A 23,069-nucleotide genomic window follows, 5' to 3' on the forward strand; every position below is an offset into this window, starting at 1 on the left:
CATTTCTGAAAACACCAAAATATTGAAAAATTAAACTTGGATTTTTAAATTTAATGAACACGTGCACAAGCTGCAGTAGAAATTTTTTTTTTCGTTCGGGATTAACCAGGCATAAAAGGCAGTGTTCATACGTCATGAATGACAATATTTTTGAGAATCTCACAGGGGGGACAGAAAAGAAGTTACATCGTCCAGGATTCGTGCCAATTTCTCCAACACCCACCGGAGCAGTACCACAACCACCATACATGATGTACCTACCACCTCCAGGACATACAACATTAAAATCCGCTAGCATGCACTTCCAGCAACCATCAATTGGAAATGTGGACATACCAAGTGCGCCTCTTGAAACAATGCCAGCAAATGCCAAGCGGCCAAGGTCAATGCCAGAAAATGAGGACATTTCTTCTATGTTACACCGACTAAACGAACACCTAGTAAGCATAGACAGGAAGCTTGACACTATGTCAAGAGACATACACGTCATAGCCCAGAATGTACAGGGGAAGGATATACCCTCAGATCTACTTTCTGAGCTGGATTGTCTCCGGCAGAAAATTCTGGATTTTAAGAAATGAATTTGTATCAAGGTCACTTTTGGACTTACTTCAAATTCCTTCTGGATTTTAAGTGCTAACTAATATTCATCCTGGATTATAAGTGTGTAATTATTAATTTCATTCTTTGTATGGATTTAATTAGTGGCTGCATTGGTAATAATAATCCCATTCAGCCTAAGTGTATACAAATGGATTTATTATTCTTTATATGGATTTAATTAGTGGCTGCATTGGTAATAATAATCCCATTCAGCCTTGGTGTATTCAAATGGATTTATTTGTGGGATTCATTTTCAGATATGAAAATTTGTGCCATTTATTAAAATCATATGTTGTATAATTAGATGCTCTTGGCACACAGGACTTAAAACTTTGGTAGAGACGACTACCATATAGCCTTATAAAATCAAACATTGTGCCTATTCCCTTTTTTTCTAATTAATTTAAATAAAATAAAGGCACAAGGACTTGCATTAGTAAATGGTAAAGACGACTACCATATCAATGAAATTAATCAAAATTGTGCCTATTTCTATCATCATACTGTGTTAATGTTAAAATAAATAAAGGCACCAGGACTTAGTGTGAGTGAAATAAACATTGTGTGAATGTACTTACAAATATATATTCACCTTATTAGATGAACTGAATTCAACACTGGATTTTATTTTACATGTGTTTTACTAGGACAGTTGGCGATTATTTTTACACTTTTAATGTTTCATACATACATTAGTATAATAGTCATTTTACATGTATACTACTTTGAGAAGTATTTAGTCACATAGTTCTTCCGAACTATAATCATGAGTTTTATTAAAACACAGAGTATAGCATGTTTGCTATTATTCATGTCACTTAATCATTTATATTGAGGAGCAATTTCAATGATATAATAGTGTAGGATTTTCATATTCTTATGTATCTTCTTCATAGTATTTGAGAGCAAGAGTCTGGCTCAGTAGTCACTTATATTTTAATGTTTAAACTTAATTGGGGACAATTAAGAAGCTAAGGGTGGGGGAGTGTTGTAAATTTAGCAGCTAGTCTTATTAAAGCTGATTTATTAATTGAATCTACTGATGTGGAACTTTGGCCTCTGCTACTTGAGATGTCATTCACCAGTTACCCTCATAAATTGCTTGGGACTGGAGTGTGTTTCATTTTGTATCATTTTATAGGGTATGTTGTCATCATGTACCATCGTAAACATGTCTGGTCTGTTAGAGTTAGAGGTGGCTCCATATTCGGGATGGTACCATCAGTCAACGGTTATCCTCATAAATATTAGGGGTAATCTTTGTCTTTCATCACTGTGATACGCTCCAAATATGGGAGGGTACCTACTTTTGTATATAAACCTAGGTCAGAACTAGGGAGGGAATTCTTTACTTTTGGCTCGGACTTTGAAAATGACAGATCATAGAAACAAGAAATGAAATATTTACAGTTATAATTATAAGTGACTTTAGACCAGAGGAATGAGAGAAATTATAATTTTGATGACTTATTTCCATCACTAGACAAAATCTCTTAATAAACTAACATTGAAAACTGGATTTGAAGTGTATTTTATCAATGGAGTATAAACCCCCACACCCGAACTTACGTTTTTCAACGCTAGGCATAAATTTCAGTATTGCTTGATTTAAAGATGCTGCCGATGTTTTTACGATAATCAACCCCGATGTTGGATTCGAGCATACGATTGCATACTTCAAGCCCCTTGATTGGCTTGATCATCAACATTGGCAAGTGATCTGATAAGCAAGGACTACTCTAAAGCAATGTCTTATACGGTGCAATACATGTACTACGGCTAGAAGTGAAAACAGAGCGATCAAAATCAGGTTATCTTTGTCGTGCTCTTGAAGGATGTGTTTATTTTTGGTTTGCGAGCAAGGACGCCAGAAAATTGAGTCACGAAACTATTTAGACAAATATATATGACCTGTCTTGTATCAGATTGGTATTGTCATCACTTTTTCATGGTGATTCTCGGTCGTCTGAACAGTTTTGAACGGTAGAAAAAGAACAATTTATTGTTAATATCACTTTGAATTACTTCAGAATTAGTACAATACAATATAGTACTTGAAGTATTATTATTTCGTATTATCTATATTGCAGTTTTTAATAAATTCCGACATGTGAGATAGATACTCAATTTTTCGGCAAAATATTGAACCTAAGAGTTATGCTATAAAATGCTGTAGAACTGATACAAAAAAACAACTGATACTAGTATTGATCTTTTGTCCATGAATATATGATGTGACAATGTAGCAGAAAAGTATTCTACTCTTCCCAAACCAAAGAAATTACTCGTGTGATGTTGACTATTTTGTATGAAGTTGAGCGGTCAGAATGCACGGGGGCCATTAGCTACTGCTTCATGTATAATATCCTGTAAGCATTGACTTTTAAGAAGAAAATGTTTCACGTTTTCAACATATTTAACTTTTTAAGTAAAATCACTGACCCCTATGGTGACCCCAAAATTATGTAGAGAAACAACTGCCTCAGTAGCCTAGTGGTAGAGCGCCCACATCGAAGGTGGGAGGCCGTGGGTTCGCTCCATGACCGCGTGAAAAGTAATAGTTAGTAGCTTCCTCGCTTGGTGATTGATATTAAGGATAATGCAAGAACTGGTCAGCCCGGTGTCAGTATAATGTGACTGTGTCTACGACGTATTATTACAGTGAAGCAGTACTATAAAGATGGTCATTACGCCCGCTGTTACAAGAAGACACCGTCGAATATATGACTGAAAAAATTATGGAAAAATACATTAAACCCGAACACACACGGGTAGAGAATATGTCAGTCAATGCTTCATGTAAAATATCAATCGTTAAATAAAATCTGGAAAGTAGATCCCTCGGTAGCACCGAATACAAGCAAAAAGTAAAAATTGCAGACTCGGCTTGATTGAGTCTGTTCATAAGCAGTAATGGAAAATGCAACACTGCCAATGCCATGTACTTCTAAAGAATATTGTCTCTAATGAATGCTAAAACTGACTCCTGTGGCAAACCATTTGAAGAATGAAAGCTAATGAGAGGCCTTTGTAAGGATGCTACAGACAAAATTTGGTAAAGTTAGTCAAAGAGTTTTAGAGGTTTTATAAGCGCCTAAATGCTGTAAATTAGAACTATTTGAAGAAATTGCAATTCCTAAGTTTGGAGACCGGTATTATATTTTAAATAGACCAGTGACAAAGTACCATTCTGGCACTGGTTTCTAATCTCAGTTTTGTAATAATCGATGTTGGATCCATCGGTCCAACACCATAGCTACATGCCGGACCACTGTTCTTGCTTTCAGTGAGCTTGATATTGGAATAAGAAAGGTCATCTCGATGGATACATTACACAGAATTGTGGTCAATTTGGCGCTGGACAGTGTGAAATCCAGAAATAAGTAATAAAAAACTGCGGAAAAAGGAAACTTCCCTTGACAAAATGTGGCCACTTTGCAAAACCAGCAGTACGGCGGACAGAACTCGCCTTCTATAACTGTCATACAGTTACAATTAGCATAGCAATAGCATTCTGTTACACCACCATCATGGGCCATAGAGCGCAAGAAAAACGAAAAATTGACAAAAAAAAGAATGTAGCCAAAACTGAAAGCATTGACAAACTATGAAAAGAGTAAACATGATCTTCTTGAAAACAAATGTTTTTTGAGAAGTGTGTCAGTTCCCTTGATATAGACAACTTTCAGCTGTACAATACGCCCAACGACTTGGAAGCCCGTCGTCTACGTGATAAGTTGCTGTTCAACGGCTTCACTGAAACAATAGACGAAAACAATTAAACTGATTCAAGACTTTATCAAAAATGACTTTGGCTTAATAAATACAGTCTTAAATTGATCAGTAAGTCTTGATGGTCGATTTTAGGACAAATTTTAAGATATTCTTATGTAAAACTGATCCAGAATCTATATTTATAACAGGGCAAACTTATGAACTGATAGTCTTATTAACCTTTTACAATGCACGTACATGTACTCGTGTTTCGTTAAACGGCTTCATATTTGACTGCATGGCATTAAGTTTTGATACGCCGCTCCAAATCACACAACACGGTTTCACGATGCATTTGATGGCGCAAAGCTTTAATGAATCATTTCATTTTACACTGCACGAACTCATGTTGCGTTAAACGTCTTCAACTTGGACTGCATGGCATTAAGTTATTATACACTGCTCTTAACTACACAAAGCGGTTTCAATATGCACGGCTTCACATTGAAGTGGATGGTATCATGTTTTGTTCGATGATTTCATAGTACGGTGCATCGCAACGAGTTTTTCGATGCATCGTTCCATGTTTAGATGGATGGAATGAAGTTTTGTGTTAAATATATTTAAAATACAATGCGTTGAATGCAAATTTATTGGACGGGATGGAGTTTTAGACTGGACGGCCTTAAAATGCACTGCACTGACTGACTTGATTATGAACTGATTGTATATTTACTAATTTTGGCGGTAACCGCCGCCCATATATGACAATATTGTAAGGGAATACCTCTCTTACAGAAAACTAGCAGTGATGATAAATTACACAGACGAAAGTTAAGTGTGGGACATACTTTTAAGTCTTGTAAGTAGATTTCACATATCTCAGCCAAGTGAAGAATATCAAGGTGTATATTGAATCAATCAGTGTTCTATAAGAGTTATCAAGTACCCGTTTCTTGGTGACACATATTGTATTTTAATGCTACTGGCATTTATGGATACTTGATAGTTTTGTTTGACCCTTTTATGGTATCTTATTTGTGTTAAAATAAGAACTGGGCAGATTAGAGCCACATGTGGGAAGGCTATTTTTACCATTTTTGACTTATGTTTACTATTTTTATGTGTATTTTCACTTACTTATATAAGGATTTTATTATGTTTGTGTGAAAATAAGAACTGGGCAGATTAGAGCCACATGTGGGAAGGCTATTTTTACCATTTTTGACTTATGTTTACTATTTTTATGTGTATTTTCACTTACTTATATAAGGATTTTATTATGTATTACTACATTGTACCTAATTTGACGCTGGACATTTAACTGCTCTTTGTGTTATATAGCTTTTTATGTTTAACATGTTATATAGTTTAAGGAAATGTCCAGATTGATGCAAGGTGAGGTGGTCTCATTGTTAGTTTTGGTGACTGATTACATTGTCAGGAAAATGTTACTGTACATATTTAATTGCATAAGGTATTCACATGGTACACCTCTATCACTTAGTGCAAAAGTAGTATTGGTCAATAACATCCATGTAAAGCCTGTTTAAAATGCTCAAAACAAAACAGAATAAACTTTTGGTTTTGTCTATAAATTAGTGCAAAAGTAGTCATGTTAATGACAGGTTGTAATGCTTCTGAAACAGAGGAACATGACGCTTGCTCACGCATTTTTCTTTCAGTTGAAGTTTATATTATATAGTCTACATATTTATGGAACAACCCTCGTGATATTGTACGTGTAAACTGCGCAATATTGCAGAACTTTTGTTATCTTAAGTCAGCCGGGAAAGGATTTGTTCATAACGTGTGGAGATACAGTTTGCACAGGTTGTATGATTTTTTCTCTTTATATAATTGTCCTTTTATAGTTGCATATGTATAGCTTGCTACTCGTTTAGAGGTACTCAGAGAGAATGGACTGATGTGTTTTAAATAACCGGTTCCTGTTTGAACCTTAAGGACAAAATTGAGAAAAAAAATAAAACTATGTAGATAGTTTGACGTAATTTGGACAGTGAAAATATCAACGAAAAATGGAAACTGTTCACTTCTAAATAAGTTCTTACTGGATCAGGTCGGACCAGTAATTTTTAAATAAAGTGTCAAAACGTTTTTCTTCTGATTTTATCAATGTAAAAGCACACAGTTATATTAACTACATGAACTGCAACTTTCCCTAACGTTTTATTCATAAATGTTTCGTAGTGTGCAGATATTTTTACATTCAAGATAATTCGCCAGAAAGAATTAGGGTGTAATAATACTGCAAGTAAGAAATGCCTACTGTGTCGCAACTTCTTATAGGTAAGAGAGATCAGTATATTCAGTTTTAACATTTACCCAAGTTAAGATATACATTTTGTATAAAATATAGAATACATAAAATGATAAACAGAGACCTTAGATCCATAATCATTTTTTTTTTACTCATTTCAAAACGTTAATAGAACGTCTGAGTTTATTGCGATTATATATGTTTTTGGAAAGACTCTCGATTTTAATTAGTTTGTAACGATATGACTATTTGAGAAAGCAAACCCCTCACAATATAGTTTTCCAATACCAATAAGTGTAAATGAGCAGAATATGCTCGATCTGTTTTCCCTTCAATATTATGTGCATGTTGAAGGAGTGAATGATTTTTTTTTTACTTTTTTCTTATTTTGTCTCAAAAGTTTTAAACCAATTTGTTATTTTAACGGCCTCTGTCCATGCTCTCTAAGTGTCACGAAACTAGAAAAAGTTAACTCGTAAATAGTTTCCTGATTTGACTTTATTTCTTGTATTTTGCAGCAATGCCGTCCTTTGAGATGAAGTTTACAATCAAATTTATTGCATTAATCAGCATAGCATATGGGTAAGAAATGTTTTACAGATCCTTGGTAAATATCCAATTATTCTCATGGCTGAAGTTTGCACCTGGCTCATAAATCGAATATGCTCGAAGACCTGCAAAACCTTTATTAAAAGTACATAAAATCAGTAAAAACGCACATGCAGGTAGCTGACGAGGCCCACACTATCACCTGGACGGATCATGAATAAAAGAGCTGTTCTGCAAAAATAAATTGACAATTCTTAATTACATTTGTTTATTTACATTATGACATTTTATAAGAATACTCACAAGGACCTTTTAATGATGAGACTCTTAAATGATTTTGAGACTCATCAGATAAATTTAAAACTTTGAAATGATTTTGATGCTGGGATTCGACACATTGTATATATTTATTTTTGCCCAAGTATGAGGCAGACGGTTAGCATTTCTGACCTCCAGAATATAAGAGGAATGCACGTACATGTGTTTTCTTTATTCCGATTCTGTAGAGCCAACCACTTCTGCTGGAGCGTGGACCGGATAGCAGATGAGATCTTCGTTCACACGGACAATAATAGCGACGGTATACTTACTTACGGTGAATTCCAAAAGGAACTCATTTCTGACTGGGATTTGTCCAGTAGGTATACATTCTATTAAAATACATATCATAGAATTCAAGAACTTTAATGTATAAAGTTAACACCAATACACCATGTTGAAATCATTTACGTCTTCTCAGCATATTAAACGTATTTGTAATACTATATATTACTGTTTATATTTGTTAAGTTGTGTCGTCCTATCTTTCCGACAGTACAGTTTTAGTGAGCTGTTATTGCCGTGTCTTTCATTCGGTGGCATCTTTCTATTGTACTGCAATTCTCGTTCTGTGGTCAAGGCGAGGGCGACAGAATTAGACAACGAAACAATTTTAATAGGCAAAAAAATGTTCTTTCAGAAATCAATTGTTTAGTTCTGTCATCATTTTACTTTTAAGACGATTCTTGCTTGTCCTACCATGAGTTTACTGCAAACTGGGTTTACAAGTTCCATGATCATCACGACACTGCGCATGCGTTCTTCAACAAACTGGACGTTACCGGCGACAAGCAGTTGTGTTTTATGGAAGTGGCTGTTCACATAGTGCAGTACGATAACAACCCAAGTAGAGTACAGTTTTAACTATAGCGTATAATTTGGGTAAAAAATACACACAACATGGAGTACACGCGGGTACAATTTTTACACCTGCAGGTAAAAAAATATACCTACGGGTTCAAAACAGACATGTTTTCCATTAGCTTTAGATTTGTACCTGAAGATTATAACGGCAGTTACAAAATAGAAATAAACGCGGAGGTATAATTTGTACCTGCGGGTATATTTGTATAATTTTATACCTGCATGTATAGCTATGGAAGCCCTGGAGGGACAATTGATTTCCGTACTTCCCACTTTTGACTTCTAACTTTTGCACTTCTCACTTCCAACTTCTTGACTTTCTACTTCCTACTTCTAACTTCCTCACTTCTGACTTCTAACTTTCACACTTCTGATTTCCAACTTCGTGACTTTCGACTTTTGATTTCCAACTTCCACACTTCTTACTTCCAACTTCTTGACTTCTTACTTCCTTCTTCTAACTTCCGCACTTCTGACTTCTAACTTCCGCACTTCTAACTTTCAACTTCCTGACTTTCGACTTCTGATTTCCAACTTCCACACTTCTTACTTCCGACTTTTTGACTTCTTACTTCCCTCTTCTAACTTCCGCACTTCTGACTTCTAACTTCCTGACTTTCGACTTCCGATTTTCAACTTTCACACTTCTTTTTAAGAACTTTGCCTCTTTGGAAGTCGGAAGTAAGAAGTGCGGAAGTTGGAAGTCGGAGGTAAGAAGTTAAGAAGTTGGAAGTCAGAAGTGCGGAAGTTAGAAGTCAAAAGTGCGAAAGTTAGAAGAAGGAAGTAGGAAGTCAAGAAATCGGAAGTAAGAAGTGTGGAAGTTGGAAATCAAAAGTTGAAGGTCGGGAAGTTGGAAGTCAGAAGTGCGGAAGTTAGAAGTCAGAAGTGTGGAAGTTAGTAGTAGGAAGTCACGAAGTTGGAAGTGAGAAGTGCAAAATTTAGAAGTCAGAAGTGGGAAGTACGGAAACGAATTGTCCCTCCAGGGCTTCCATATATAGCGGCAGGTACTACTCGCGCACGGTATTTGTAACAATAACATGTTAATGCTATTATTGAGAAAAGCGGAATCGGGCAGTGAAACCATTATCAATGACAAAATAGTTGTACTACTTTTGAATCGTATTGACTATGATTTACCATGAAGTAAACCATGGATTACCAATAAAGACATTATCGACTTTTCCGATAATGTTTTCGTTATCGTTTTCTATTTATACACTCTGATAGCTGTTGTAAATGTATACCTGTCGGTATGACATTTATACGCAGATGTGTCATGTATACATACATGCAGGTAAAATGTACCTGCAAGTACAAAAATATACCTGCAGTATAAAAAACATGACAAAACCTATGTGTGTACTTCAATTTGCAGCAACCTTACGACATACATCTACTCATAGTTTTAGTTTCAGGATAACTTGTTAACTTTTATAAACTTAACTTTTCACAACATTATTATTATCACGCTGTCTATTGGACTTAGCCTGGCTCCCTGGCTGCATGGTTATTTTTTTAATATAAATACTGCAAGCAAAATAAGAAAATTTTGAGCCTCTAAAATAGCACATTTTATCTGATGGCTGAACCATACACCTATGTTCGGAGCCAGGGGCAATAAAAAATGTCAATGTAGAAACAACCTGCTGGAGTTACTTCCCTCTTAATGAATAAACATAATATATGTAAATAAGAACAAACATAGGGACGGGAGCCAGTCTATATTGGACTGTTCATATGGTGCTTTATAGATAGGGAACGGCTTATTGCTGACTGTGTCTTTTGTACATTATCTTCTACGTACTTTCAGATGATGGTCGGATAGAATCTGCAGAGCTCCATACATTCATGCATGATGTAAGTGATAAAACGTAATTGTTGTGCAACCCGCTCCTTCACCACACACACACACACACACACACACACACACACACACACAATTTTTGGGAAGGAGGGCACATAGATTACCCTTGTTTGCCCGTCTGTGCGACCGTCAAGATGTTCGTTTCTCAGAATTCGTTTCGCGCATACCACAAAAAGTATTTGACATAGAGTCATTTAAAGGATCATTATGCAGCATGTACGCAGTTGTGGACCTCGATTTTTGTTTGGGATTTCACTCAGTCGGAACAGGGTTATGACCCTTGACAATACAAATATACAATTGGGAATGACAAACTAAGCATTGGAAAAGCATGTACAATACGTAAGATCATACGTTATATCATTGTTTTCGCCTCAGCTGCCAGTGCAACATTTTCAAAGACATTGTACTCACAAATAGATGTAGGAGTTTCAACATGCTAGAATCCGAAAATTATGTTTAAGTTTTTACTCGGAAAAAGGAGAAATAAACTGGTGTATATTCAGATCATTTCTGCATTGCCAGCTTAGGGCATAACGGTTGATTAAGCTTTAACTAAATCCATACCCACTGGGAGTAAGGGAGAGTGTCCGCGGCTAGGGGCAGACTGACTTCATCATTCCTATACCCACTACTATTACTCGGCAAGGAATGAAAATTGTTATATGGGTCCAACTGAAAACCTCCAGCAAACACATTTCGTTTTCTGTGAACTAATTTATTCCTTTTTTTTCCAGATGCATCCCGATTCTCACCATAACGGTGGTCACGGACATGGATGCTAAATATATACTACATGTGTTATGTTAAATCAGTAGAATAAAGCGTTTTTATTATCTCATCATGCTTTGATATCTTTTACATAAAGAATATAGCATATAATATAATATAGAACATAATTGAAGAAAAAGGATTTACTGCATGACACATTCTTTTTATCTGTAAGTTGAATAGTGGTCAAAACCTTATTGTTCATTTATAGATTTTGAAAAATGCTTCGACAAATACATAGAAACCTTATTTGTCAACTGTTAATACAGAAAATATCAGCTACATACGTTAAGCCTTTAAAGACCATGGGTGTTGTAAACTCATGTGTAAATAACAAAAAGAACAAACTCGAGTATCATTCAATCAGTCAGTCAGTGAGAACCGATCACACTTTGAGACTGCTTATAATTTTGTAAGGCTGTTAATATACAAAGGCTAAATCCCAATAATATAGTTATCTCATGCCAGGTCACGTCACGTCACGCGACGTTACGATACCTTAATCACGTTACGTTACGTTACGTTATGTTATGTTATGATATTTTAACGGGTTTGTCCCTTTCTTTCATATTAAGTTTTCTCCCTCTTTCTTCTTCTGCCATTCCATGGTCTTTGATTTACAATTATTTTATTTTCTCATTTCGATAAAAAAATTAACAGAAAACATTACCATTTTAGCTTTGACTTATCTTTGCATCATAACAAATTAGGTACAGTTTAAAAGTTTTATTAATGAAATATGATTTCATCTGGTACGTAGTTAATTCGATAAATGACATTTTTCGATTACACAAAACAGATTGTAAAATCATTTTATCATGTGTACATGCTTTTACAATGTGAAAAAGTGCTCAGATCATAATACTGTAATTCTGCTTTATATACATGTGAGGAGAAGCACAAATTACACAAAGTCGGGAATTATAGCCACGACATATTCAGATAAGACTTAAAAATGGTTAAAAAGTTTATCAAAAGAGGATACGATTCGAAAATCGTGAAGAACAGTGTACAGCACCGTTAATTGCTACGCTTTCCTATTTGATGGTGCGATGACTGATAAAGTGTAAGACTTCATGATACTCTTCTCCTAAATCCTATATACAACGGACGGAGGGAGTTGATTTTTGTCCTACAGTTTTCTTAGTCGTGCCCTTGAAAGTTAGGCCCTTGTTGCTCTGAATTAAGACAAGTTGTAGAGTACTTTGGTGTAATTATACCTTAGATTTACCTTAATTTTATGTTTTGTTTTATTTATCTGTTACTTTTTCACTAATGTTAGAGCCTTTCTCAGCGGGGAGTTTATTTACATTGTGTTGTCTAACTTGTTAAAGATAGGGTAAGTGCAAAGCTGGCATGCCATAAACGCGTTTAAACCCTCAGTTTCCTTTATATAGGTTACTGACCGTTCCAAGGCGGTGCCTCTATTTTCAACTGGATGTTTGTCTGTCTTGTATTGTCTGTTGCATATATTTTCTTGTTTGTTGTAAGCCTTTTTTCTTCCTCCTCATTCCCCCTATTGCCCCTCCTTTCCCCTGCATTTACGCTACTTTTGCATCTCCCCCCTTTACTGAGTAAATTTTCGTGGCTTCCCTTTGTTTTGGCAGCCGGAATCCTAAGACGGTACACGATTGTTTCTTTTTCTACTTGTGTGGGTGCGTTTGTATGCTTGTGATTCTATAACGGTTCAATACTGTTTTTTTATGTGTTGCTTGTTCGTTTTTCTATGTTATTCAGTTAGTCGTGGTTGTATGTTTATTTTTGGTACACGAGTGTATGCGCTATCGTGGTGTACGTTGTAGTGTGACTGTTATTAAAAAACGTGGTATTTTCATCCTTGTTCAACTTTCCCCTTCGGGTTCTCCCCTCCCCCGCGGCCCAATTTTGCCCCTTACCATTTCCTTCTCCTCCATCTATATTTAGCATAAATTAATATATACTTGTTAGATGTTTGAAGCAACCCGTCTGAAATATTTTACCATTACAGCTTCTTTTTGTTGTGGGCCTACTTTGTAAATGCATGGCTCTGTGGCTGTGTTCTTGGTGCTCTGTGCTTCTGAGAAACCTTATCTTACCTCTTATCTTTTATTAAGCTATAACACTCTCTAAAATGCCATGTCGTGCCGTAAGAACATGCAATACGTATACATTTACTCCATATAAATGAGGACTGTTTTGGTAACTGAGCTAAGTACAGTATTAAGGCATTATTTAAGTTCACTCATGCACAAACAACAATTCCTCCGTGGTCGGGCGGTAACGCATTCCTCTTCAGACTTCTCGTCGCGGCCCGTATCGTTCAATTTTTTAAAACTGTTTGTAATTGCTTATTTTTCAACTGACATGAAGTAATTGCTATAACAATTAATGTTAGTTAAATTTTGTTCAAACTGTTCAATGATTAAAATGTGTAATTGCTTTTTGAAGTTCTCCTTTGATATTTGAAAGCTCAAAGGGTTAATTTTGTAATTTGTTGGCGATGTTATGCTTCATTTAAAATATCATTGCCTAGGCATAAATTTTAGTATTGCTTGATTTAAAGATGCTACCGATGTTTACGATAATTATGAATAAGAAACTCGCCTCCCTCCCCCAACCCTACCCCCATCTTTCAGCCTCCTGATTGTCTTGAACATAAATCTTGGCAAGAGATCTGATAAGCAAGGACTACTCTACCAGGAAAAATAAGCACCTGCACAAATTGTTTTGACAAAACACGACAAAAAATGATAAACTGTTCAAAGTAAGACATGCATCTAACGCGAAAGTATCAGACGGCGACAAGGGAAGACTGGCGCCAGTCGTAAGTCAAATGTCGAAGATTATGGATATCTGGCCATGGTTTTCGTAAATCTGTCTAAAATACAATTAAAGCTTACCAAAGCAATATATTTACATTCGCCCTATATTTTTCAATTGAAACGTTTGACGTTCATTTCGTATGAAAAGCAAAAGGAAAGGCGCGAAAGTAACGTCCTCGCTGCTTAGTGATAACCGACCGCTGTTTTGACGACATCCGCGTATAGTCAGGGAGAACGTTCCTTAGATGACGTCCCAGTTGTTCCGTCTGGTAAACAGAATGGCCGGGAAGCTGATTTTAATGTTATATACAATTCATAATATTGTAGGGATAATACGCGTTTTTGTTTTGTTTAAACTCGCGGGATTGTTTGTGACCGACACCAAACGTGTATTGTTGCTATTCTTGTATAAAAAATATTTCACGACGATTTATGTATATTTTCATATGTGATGACTTGAAGATTCCGGTACATTTTTTGTACCATTCCTGTTGTTCTTGAAAATGGTAAACATGTTTTAAATATCCGTATCCAGGGCCCGGAAATAAACAACACTATCAAAATCACATCCTGAAGGTTTCTACGCATCTTTTTACCTCTCATTATAACAAACATAAAGCTACCAATAACTGTTCACATCATTTCACAGTTTGATGGACTCGATCACAATATCAAGAATAATAACTTTACATTCGAGTTATATTGAGTACGGATACGCAGTTGGAGTACGGATGAGTACGAACGTAGTGTCAAGCTTCGAAGCTGTTTATATAAATTCTTCGAGAAATTAGATAAAAACATACCGACTGATACTTACCAAAATCATAAATATGATTCCTAAAAACAAAGGATCGCACAGATAAACGTGCGATTCTTTAACATTCACGGTTGTCTACAAAATCTGAATTGACGCCGAGTTCTAAAAGGAGAGTAAACAAGGGAAGAAACGAATACGAACAATGTTGGGGGTAGCGCATTTTGCGTTAGTTACTGATACAGTAAAACATTCTATGGTTTAGGTTGCATCATTAATGCTTCAAGAAGAGGTTTTTATGAAAGAAACAAGACACAGATACCAGATGTCAATCTGCGTAGAATTACATATACGGCCCTGGGAAAGCATTTCAAAAATAAAAATCGTGTATTAACAGCACGTGAATTACCTTGTTGATCGCGATCATATTGAATAGGACAAGTATTTGCACGCTGGGGAAAATATTTCATGATGGACCTGTGAATTCTTTACTTATGGGTGAAACAGGTCTCATAAGCGTAAATACGACTAGATTCTACTGATTATAAAAACATACCGTACGATTTGTTGTGAATTAACTGTTGTTGTACTTTTAGTAGTTCAACCGCCACCTTTGTTTAAGAGCAACATTTAAAAAACACGTTTTTTTCATCCTCAAGTAATAAGTAAGTAGACTCGCCCAGTTTAATCAATCTAGGCGCATAATCTAACTATACGAGCGTCTATTTCACCCGATTTACATTCGGAACATTTTCACGCGTTTCGGGCTTTATCGTATGTTTAACATGGGATTTTTGAACCGTCCAAAGATGTTGGAAATGTTTGTCTCATTGTTTATTTTTTTTAATAAAACTGTTACTGCTTTCATTGTTTACCACTTTTTTCCACCCTAGCCCGAAAAAACAGTAATGAGTTTGTACACTGTTCAGACAATTGTGCTCTGTTGAAATTTAACCAAACACAAGTTTACCTGCATAAACAGAAAGCATGATATGTCACCATGCGCGGGTCCAGATGGGGGATACCGGGGGTCCGGACCCCCTCTGGAAAATCTTTAAAAAAGGAAAGAAGACAAGAAGGAAAGAAAATGTTTTTCGAAAAAGGCAAAATTAGGCCTGCATGTAAAGTATATGCGGCTGCTGCTACATACGACCCGGCATAATTCATATTATTTAACTAAAAGAAACTAAGAATTTTACCTTCAAGATACCTTTTATCATTTTCCCAAATTGAACAGGTTAGTCCATAAAACTGTCCCAGAATGCAAAAAATGAAGTGCTAAATTTCAAAATGTCCAGTAGGGGGGGGGGAGGGGGCAGGGGATCGGCCCCCCTCTGAAAAAATTGGCTGTGTCCGTGCATGGTCACTATACCTGTCCAGTACTGGACATAACGGTAAACGCTTCTTTCCTGCACAAATGACAATTTCGCAACTTCTGTCCGGTTTGTACAAATTTCTGGCCGCGATAAACCATTTGACTTAATAATTTGTTTGCACACGATTTTTCTCCCGTTCATACATGGGCGGATCCAGTGAAAAAAGTAGATTTTATGCAAGAGTATATAGTTTACAAATGGAACAGAAATATAATATAAGTACAAGAAATGCAACTATTTTTTTTTAGAAATTAAACATGAATCGCTAGCATGGATTTGCCGATCCTATTCTGTCGTTCATTTCGCATGTACACCGAAAAAAAATCATTTCAATTCTTAAGTGTTATACGGTGCAATACATGTAACTACGGCTAGCAGTGAAAATAAAGCGATCAAAATCAGGTTATCTTTATCGAGCTCTTGAAGGTTTATTTGAGATTTGTGAACTAGGAGCAAGGACGCTAGAAGATTTAGTCTCGACAAGAATACATATGACCTGTCTTTTATCAGAAAAAGAAAATTTATTATCACATTCAATTACTTCAGAATTGGTACAAGTAATATTTGAAGTATTATTATTTCATATTCTCTTAATTAATTCCGACTAGTGAGATAGATACTCAATTTTGCGGCAAAATATTGAAACTAAGAGGTATACTATAAAATGCCAAAGAACTGATACAAAAAAACACATAAACTGATAGTAGTATTTATTTCTTGTCCAAGAATATACAATCTGACAATGTAGCAGAAAAGTATTCTACTCTACACAAACCAAAGAAATTACTCGTGCGATGTTGACTTTTTTGTATTAAGTTGAACTGCCATAATGCAAGGGGGCAATAAGATACTGCTTCTTGTATAATATTCTGTAAGCCTTGACTTTTGGGAAGGAAATATTTTACGGTTTAAACATATTTAACTTCTTAAGTAAAAACACTGACCACTGTGGTGACCCCAAAATTAGGTAGAGAAACAACTGCCTCAGTAGCCTAGTGATAGAGCGCCCGCTTCGAAGGTTGGAGGCCATGGCTTCGCTCCATGGCCGCGTGATACCAAAGACGAGAAAAATACAACTTAGTAGCTTGGCATTCAACATTGAGAATAATACTAGGACTGGTCAGCGCGGTTTCAGTATAAGTGACAGTGTAGGGTATCATGTCAAATGTCTACGACGTGATATTACAGTATTACTATAAAGATTGTCATTATATACGCCCGCTGTTACAAGAAGACACCGTCGAATATATGACTGAAAAAATGATGGAAAAATACATTAAACCCGAACACACACGTGTAGAGAAAATGTCAGTCAATGCTTCATGTAAAATATCAATCGTTAAATAAAATCTGGAAAGTAGATCCCTCGGTAGCACCGAATACAAGCAAAAAGTAAAAATTGCAGACTCGGTTTGATTGACTCTGTTCATGAGCAGTAATGGAAAATGCAACACTGCTCACGCCATGTACTTCTAGAGAATGTTATCTATAATGAATGCTAAAACACTGACTCCTGTGGCAAACCATTTGAAGAATGAAAGCTAATGAGATGCCTTTGTAAAGGTACTACAGACACAGTTTGGTGAAGTTAGTCAAAGAGTTTTTATAAGCCCCTAAATGCGGTAAATTAGAACCATTTGAAGAAATTGCAATTCCCAAGTTTGGAAACCGGTATTCTATTTGAAACAGACCAATGACAAAGTACCATTCTGACATTGGTTTCTAATCTCGGTTTTGTAATAATCGTTGTTGGAGCAATCGGTCCAACACCATAGCTACATGCCGGACCCCTGTTCTTGCTTTACGTGAGCTTGATATTGGAATAAGAAAAGTCATCTCGATGGATACATTACACAGAATAGTGGTCAATGTGGACTATCCGGTTTTGGTGCTAAACTGTGTGAAATCCAGAAATGAGTAATAAAAAAACTGCGAAAAATGGAAACTTCCCTGGACAAAATGTGGCCACTTTGCAAAACCAGCAGTACGGTGGACTGTACTCGCCGTCTCCAACTGTCATACAGTTACAATTAGCATAGCAATAGCATTCTGCCACACCACCATCCTGGGCCATAGAATGCAAGAAAAACGAAAAATTGACAAAAAGTATGTAGCCAAAACTGAAAGTGTTTACAGTATGAATAGAGTAAACATGATCTTTTTTAAAACAAATACAAGTCAATGAAAATCTAAGTTACTGAAACTGAATCCGTGTCTACATTTCTCTGTAAAGAATTCGAAAAATACAAAATAGAAAGGTCGAATTCTGATATCAATACCTCGTGGATTTCTGCAATGTTTTTTGAGAAGTGTGTCAGTTCCCTTGAAATAGACAACTTTCGGCTGTACAATAAGTCCAACTACTCGGAAGCCCGTAGTCTACGTGATAAGTTGCTGTTCCACGGCTTCATTGAAGCAATAGACGGAAATTGTGAAGCTGATTCAAGACTTTATCAAAAATGGCTTTGGCATAGTTGATAGGGTCTTAAATTGAATTCGATGATGTTTGTATATAACAATATTGTAAGGGAATAGCTCCTTTACAGAAAATTAGCAGTGATAAAAAATTACAATTATGAAAATTAAGTGTTGGACATACACTTGTAAGTAGATTTCACATATCTCAGCCAAGTGAAGAATATCAAGGTGTATATTGAATCAATCATTGTTCAATTACAGTTATCAAGTATCCGTTTCTTGGTGACATATATTGTATTTTAACATGCGCGGATCCAGAGGGGGGTCCGGACATTCCCCCCCCCCCCCCCCCGAAAATAAAAAAAAAATAAAAAAAGACGGGAAGAAAGTAAGAAGAGGAGAGAAGAAGGAAAGAAAATGTTTGTTTTTTTCCGAAAAGGCAACATTAGGACCACATTCAAAGTGTATGTTGCTGCTGCTACATACGACCTCGACACAAGACACAATTCATATGCATGTTAATCATCAGTATCTAAAAGAAACGAAGAATTTTACCTTTGAGAAAAGATAATAGGTAACGGTAGAACTTAATTTTATTGTTTTTCCGAAATTTAACAGTTGTGCTCATAAAAAGTGAAAATAAGGGGTATATTGTACATAAAATTACAATAGAAAAGGCGTTCTAAAATGCTCCTAAAATGTCCCAGAATGCAGGAAATTAAGCGCTGAATTTCAAAATTTTCCAGGGGGCATGCCCCGGACCCCATAGCTGGTCGGCTACTTTTAAACTTCAGCCTGCTCAAGAAAAAAATTTGGGCAACCCTGTACTTGTAAACGGCTAGCATCTACAAAAACACACACATCAAAATGTGGTCGTCGTACTTAGTGGTCGGTCGGACCCCCTCTGGGAAAATTGGCTGGATCCCCGCATGGGCTAGAACTTCGTGTAAGACTACACCAAATTTAAGCTTACCCTATATATGTTTCATCCCCATCCCCAACTTCACTATGTAGATATTTAAATTATCTGGACTTAAATAATATATTTATATATTCCTTTCACTATGAATTATTTCAATGTTTAACATTGTAATATTGTTTAAATTATATGGTGTATTATACATACATATTTTACATGAATACTGCCAGTATCTTTGTATCTCCTGGATTGAGGTCCCCAGGTCCCCAGTCCCCAGATCTTCAATTTAGGCTAAACATGAGTGAACTTTATATTTAATTTTATTTTTAGTAACAGTTCCTGTGTTTCTGTATTTGAGGTCCCCAGGTCCCCATGTCCCCATCAAAGTAAAATGTTTCTGTCTGTTTTCTCAGCTGCTCTACACACCACTCTGATACTTTGACATTATGACTGTCTTTGTTGTTACATGTTGTTGTATGTAAATTAATGTATTATTTAAGAATGTATATATATACTATATATATATAGTCATGTACTTGAATATCAGCAACATTTACTACAAAGGTTATTATAAGGAAAAATAGTTAGATAAGCAAAATCAAAATTTATATCAACAAAAATATTAATATAATGAAAATTTATAAATCATAATATATGTAACATATTACATAATTATATTTGTTTTACTTCACTGCAAAGGAAAAACAATGCATTATTACCAGTTTTTTTTATCAAATTGTTCTAGAAATAGAATAGTAATAACTGTTCTGGATTTTACTGAAACATATTAAAAGCAACACACACACACACACACACAAAAGATTGAAAAAATAGGTAGATAGAAAAATAACACAAATAGTTTTGTTTGTAAAAACTTTCACATTAGAAATGATATACAATGTAAATTCATTAGTAATGTTTTAACGCATATATATATAACACATGATGACTTGACCTAAAATATTTTCTTAAAGTTATTTTTTGATTGTATAGGTACTATTAGGTAGATGTATGAGATACAGAAGATTGTGGTAAGGTTGATTGATCTATAAAGATATAAATAAAATGATGCCCTAAAACTATAAAAATAATTATAGAACAGCCAGCAAAGTCCATTTAACTAGAATTGTTTTGACATTCTGATTTATTACTAAGCCAATAGTCTCTATGCGGTTGTACATTACAATTATTTGCTAATTTCATTTCAAGATGGAGGACTCATGGGATTAGATTGCAGGATATCTTTCTTTCATATGTAGGGTTTTGTAAAATGTTCATCAGTTCTAGCCCACTTAAAAAACGAAAATTTAAAGAAAACATTCAAAAGAAGTCAAAAAAACATTCATTTAAATAAATATTGTACATTTGTGTAAAAAAGTATAAATTCACCGTTTTCATAACAGAATTTTAGTGTACAATTTGCTTTGTGTGTTTGATGACTAAGCTTTTGTTGTCTTATGATTATCATTTTATCAGAGTCACCAGTGTTCCTGGAATGTGTATGACTGCTTATTAAATTTTGCTCCCCACAAGTAACTGACAACTTCCCAAAATCAATCAACAGAGTAGAATGAAGTCAAACCAAAAATGCATCCCCTTGAATCATAGCTCTGCTCTCTACCTACTGGTAGTGCAAGATTTAAGATTATATGACTAACTTGATTTAATATACATTTGTGTTACGTATGAAGGGTTTCTACCATATTTTAGAGCTAGTTTTAAAGATATCCTTTACTTATGAAATAGTTGACTTTACTCACTGAAATAGTTCAAACGAATTTAACTTGGCTAAATATATAAACTAAGAGTGTTTGTAGAGCTACATTTACGTTTAAATGTCATGTTTAGCAGTCATTTCTTATATGTTTTTGTTATTTCATAGAAAGAAACTGCAACACCTTCTTTCAACGTGTCTTTACGGTCTGTTTTAACATGACAGATACAGTATTAGTGATATGCAAACATTTGTAGTACTGTAATATACAGAAATGTTTTTATATTCTGGCTATTCTATATTTTCCAAAAAGCAGAATACATGCAATAATTATTTATCCATCTTCGTTATAGAAAGTATCAAAAAAAGAAAATTTATCAAATCTGAAAATTCATCTTGCAATTTGTTATAAGGAATAGTGTAGAAAAACACTAACTGAACAGAACTGCATGGTTCTAATAATATTATTGTAAAAACTGAGATGATTTTAAACTGAAGTGTATGTATAATGCAAAAAAGTGTGACAGATAGCCATCAGATAAAACTTTAAATGTACAAATTTAGGTATAAAACACAGACATTTTTTGTTACTAAGCTCTGTACCTTCACCAGACTATTCTATTTTTTCCGTGTTTTGTCAGAGTTGTACTGGAGAAAGGAATTATGATGGTTTCTAGACGAATCAAACTCTATGATTGCATACTTGCATTAAATCCCCTTAATTGTCATATTAAATACTGAGACTGTATTCTAGAGATAAAAGAAGTATACAATTCATGATTCAGAACATATAAGATGAGGTTTGAGTACACTGTCAGATAAAGGTCTCAAACCCACAACCCAGAGATAGGTAGATGAATGTTTTTGCCTATGCACATGCGACTTGGTGATGATTGATTTATTTATTTTGCATATGCACATGCGACTTGGTGATGATTTATTTATTTATTTACATTTAGGTCACAGCATAATTAACAAATGTATATCTTGTATTGTTTTTCGATAGATATATCCCTATTTAATAGGTTCAGGCACCGAAAATTAACTTACCGAAATATACAGAGTATTCATGAGTGCTAGGTCAATACTTGTGGAGAATATATTGGTGCATTATCTTTGTATTATTGCATATATAGACAAAACGTTCAAAGATTCTAAATTAAATAATTGTTGATAAAATAATGACAGGACATTAATATGCAAGTCAGTATAGTTTATTATTGAACTTATACGTTTTCAATGAAATTTAATACCGGTACACTTTATTGAATATATATATATATACATCTGACAAAAATCAGGAGATATAATTGTATGCTACTTCACAGAGAACTAAAGGAAAATTGAAAGTCTTGCAGTTCTTCATAGTTTTCTGCTGCTGGGGACCTGGGGACATGGGGACCCCATTTACATGAAATGCAGGAAAAACTGTCAGAAAGAGTCAGACAGAGTTAAAAATAGCATGCTTCTGGGGACCTGGGGACCCTGATTTGCAAGGTATACAGAAAATTTGTTCTAGAAATATTTGTAAAAGAGAGAATTAAAAGATACCTAATATATCAAACAGTAAATTATATACTAACTATAGATACTAAATAAATAGAAATTAAAAGTGAACTTAGATTATCAGATCTGGGGACCTGGGGACATGGGGACCCTATATTGCAAGGTATATAGAAATACTCCTAAGTGGATCTATTTATAAGTGATTAGGATATCTACTGTAAAATATCTCATGTACTAACTATAGATATTTACATAAATTGAAATGTATAGTTGGGGATGGGGATGAAACATATATAGGGCAAGCTTAAATTTGGTGTGGTCTTACACCAAGTTCTAGCCCCCGCATGTTTAATCAATGCCACTGGATTTTTATAAATACTTGAAAGTTTCGTTTGAAACTTTTATGCTATCTTATTTGTGTGAAAATAAGAAATGGGCAGGTTAGAGTCACATGTGGGAAGACTATTTTCACCATTTTTGACTTATGTTTACTATTTTTATGTGTATTTGTCACATACTTATATCATTGTACATAATTTGACGCTAGACATTCAACTAATCTTTGTGTTATATAGTTTTTTAGGTTTTACATGTTACTTTTAAAGCTATTATTTTTT

At 35.0% G+C, this 23,069-nt stretch overlaps 1 protein-coding gene across 1 annotated transcript; it reads left to right on the plus strand.

Annotated features, from left to right (window-relative positions):
• The first annotated feature begins 6,584 nt into the window (after positions 1–6,584).
• On the plus strand, positions 6,585–11,034 carry LOC123546469 (uncharacterized). Its single transcript, XM_053551967.1, has 6 exons — positions 6,585–6,627; positions 7,117–7,180; positions 7,654–7,784; positions 8,145–8,312; positions 10,140–10,186; positions 10,931–11,034. Exons 1-6 carry the CDS (start codon positions 6,600–6,602, stop codon positions 10,976–10,978), a joined length of 486 nt encoding a protein of 161 aa, XP_053407942.1. The 5' UTR covers positions 6,585–6,599; the 3' UTR covers positions 10,979–11,034.
• Positions 11,035–23,069: the final 12,035 nt, after the last annotated feature.

Source organism: Mercenaria mercenaria, chromosome 9 (assembly GCF_021730395.1).
Source record: "Mercenaria mercenaria strain notata chromosome 9, MADL_Memer_1, whole genome shotgun sequence".
Lineage (NCBI taxonomy): Eukaryota > Metazoa > Mollusca > Bivalvia > Venerida > Veneridae > Mercenaria > Mercenaria mercenaria.

Excerpts from the sequence above, each read along its gene's own strand:
- LOC123546469 (XM_053551967.1), top strand. The coding sequence starts at position 6,600 with ATGCCTACTGTGTCGCAACTTCTTATAG. Across the intron at positions 6,628-7,116 it reads TGTGTCGCAACTTCTTATAG|CAATGCCGTCCTTTGAGATG; the intron begins GTAAGAGAGATC and ends TGTATTTTGCAG. Across the intron at positions 10,187-10,930 it reads TCCATACATTCATGCATGAT|ATGCATCCCGATTCTCACCA; the intron begins GTAAGTGATAAA and ends TTTTTTTTCCAG.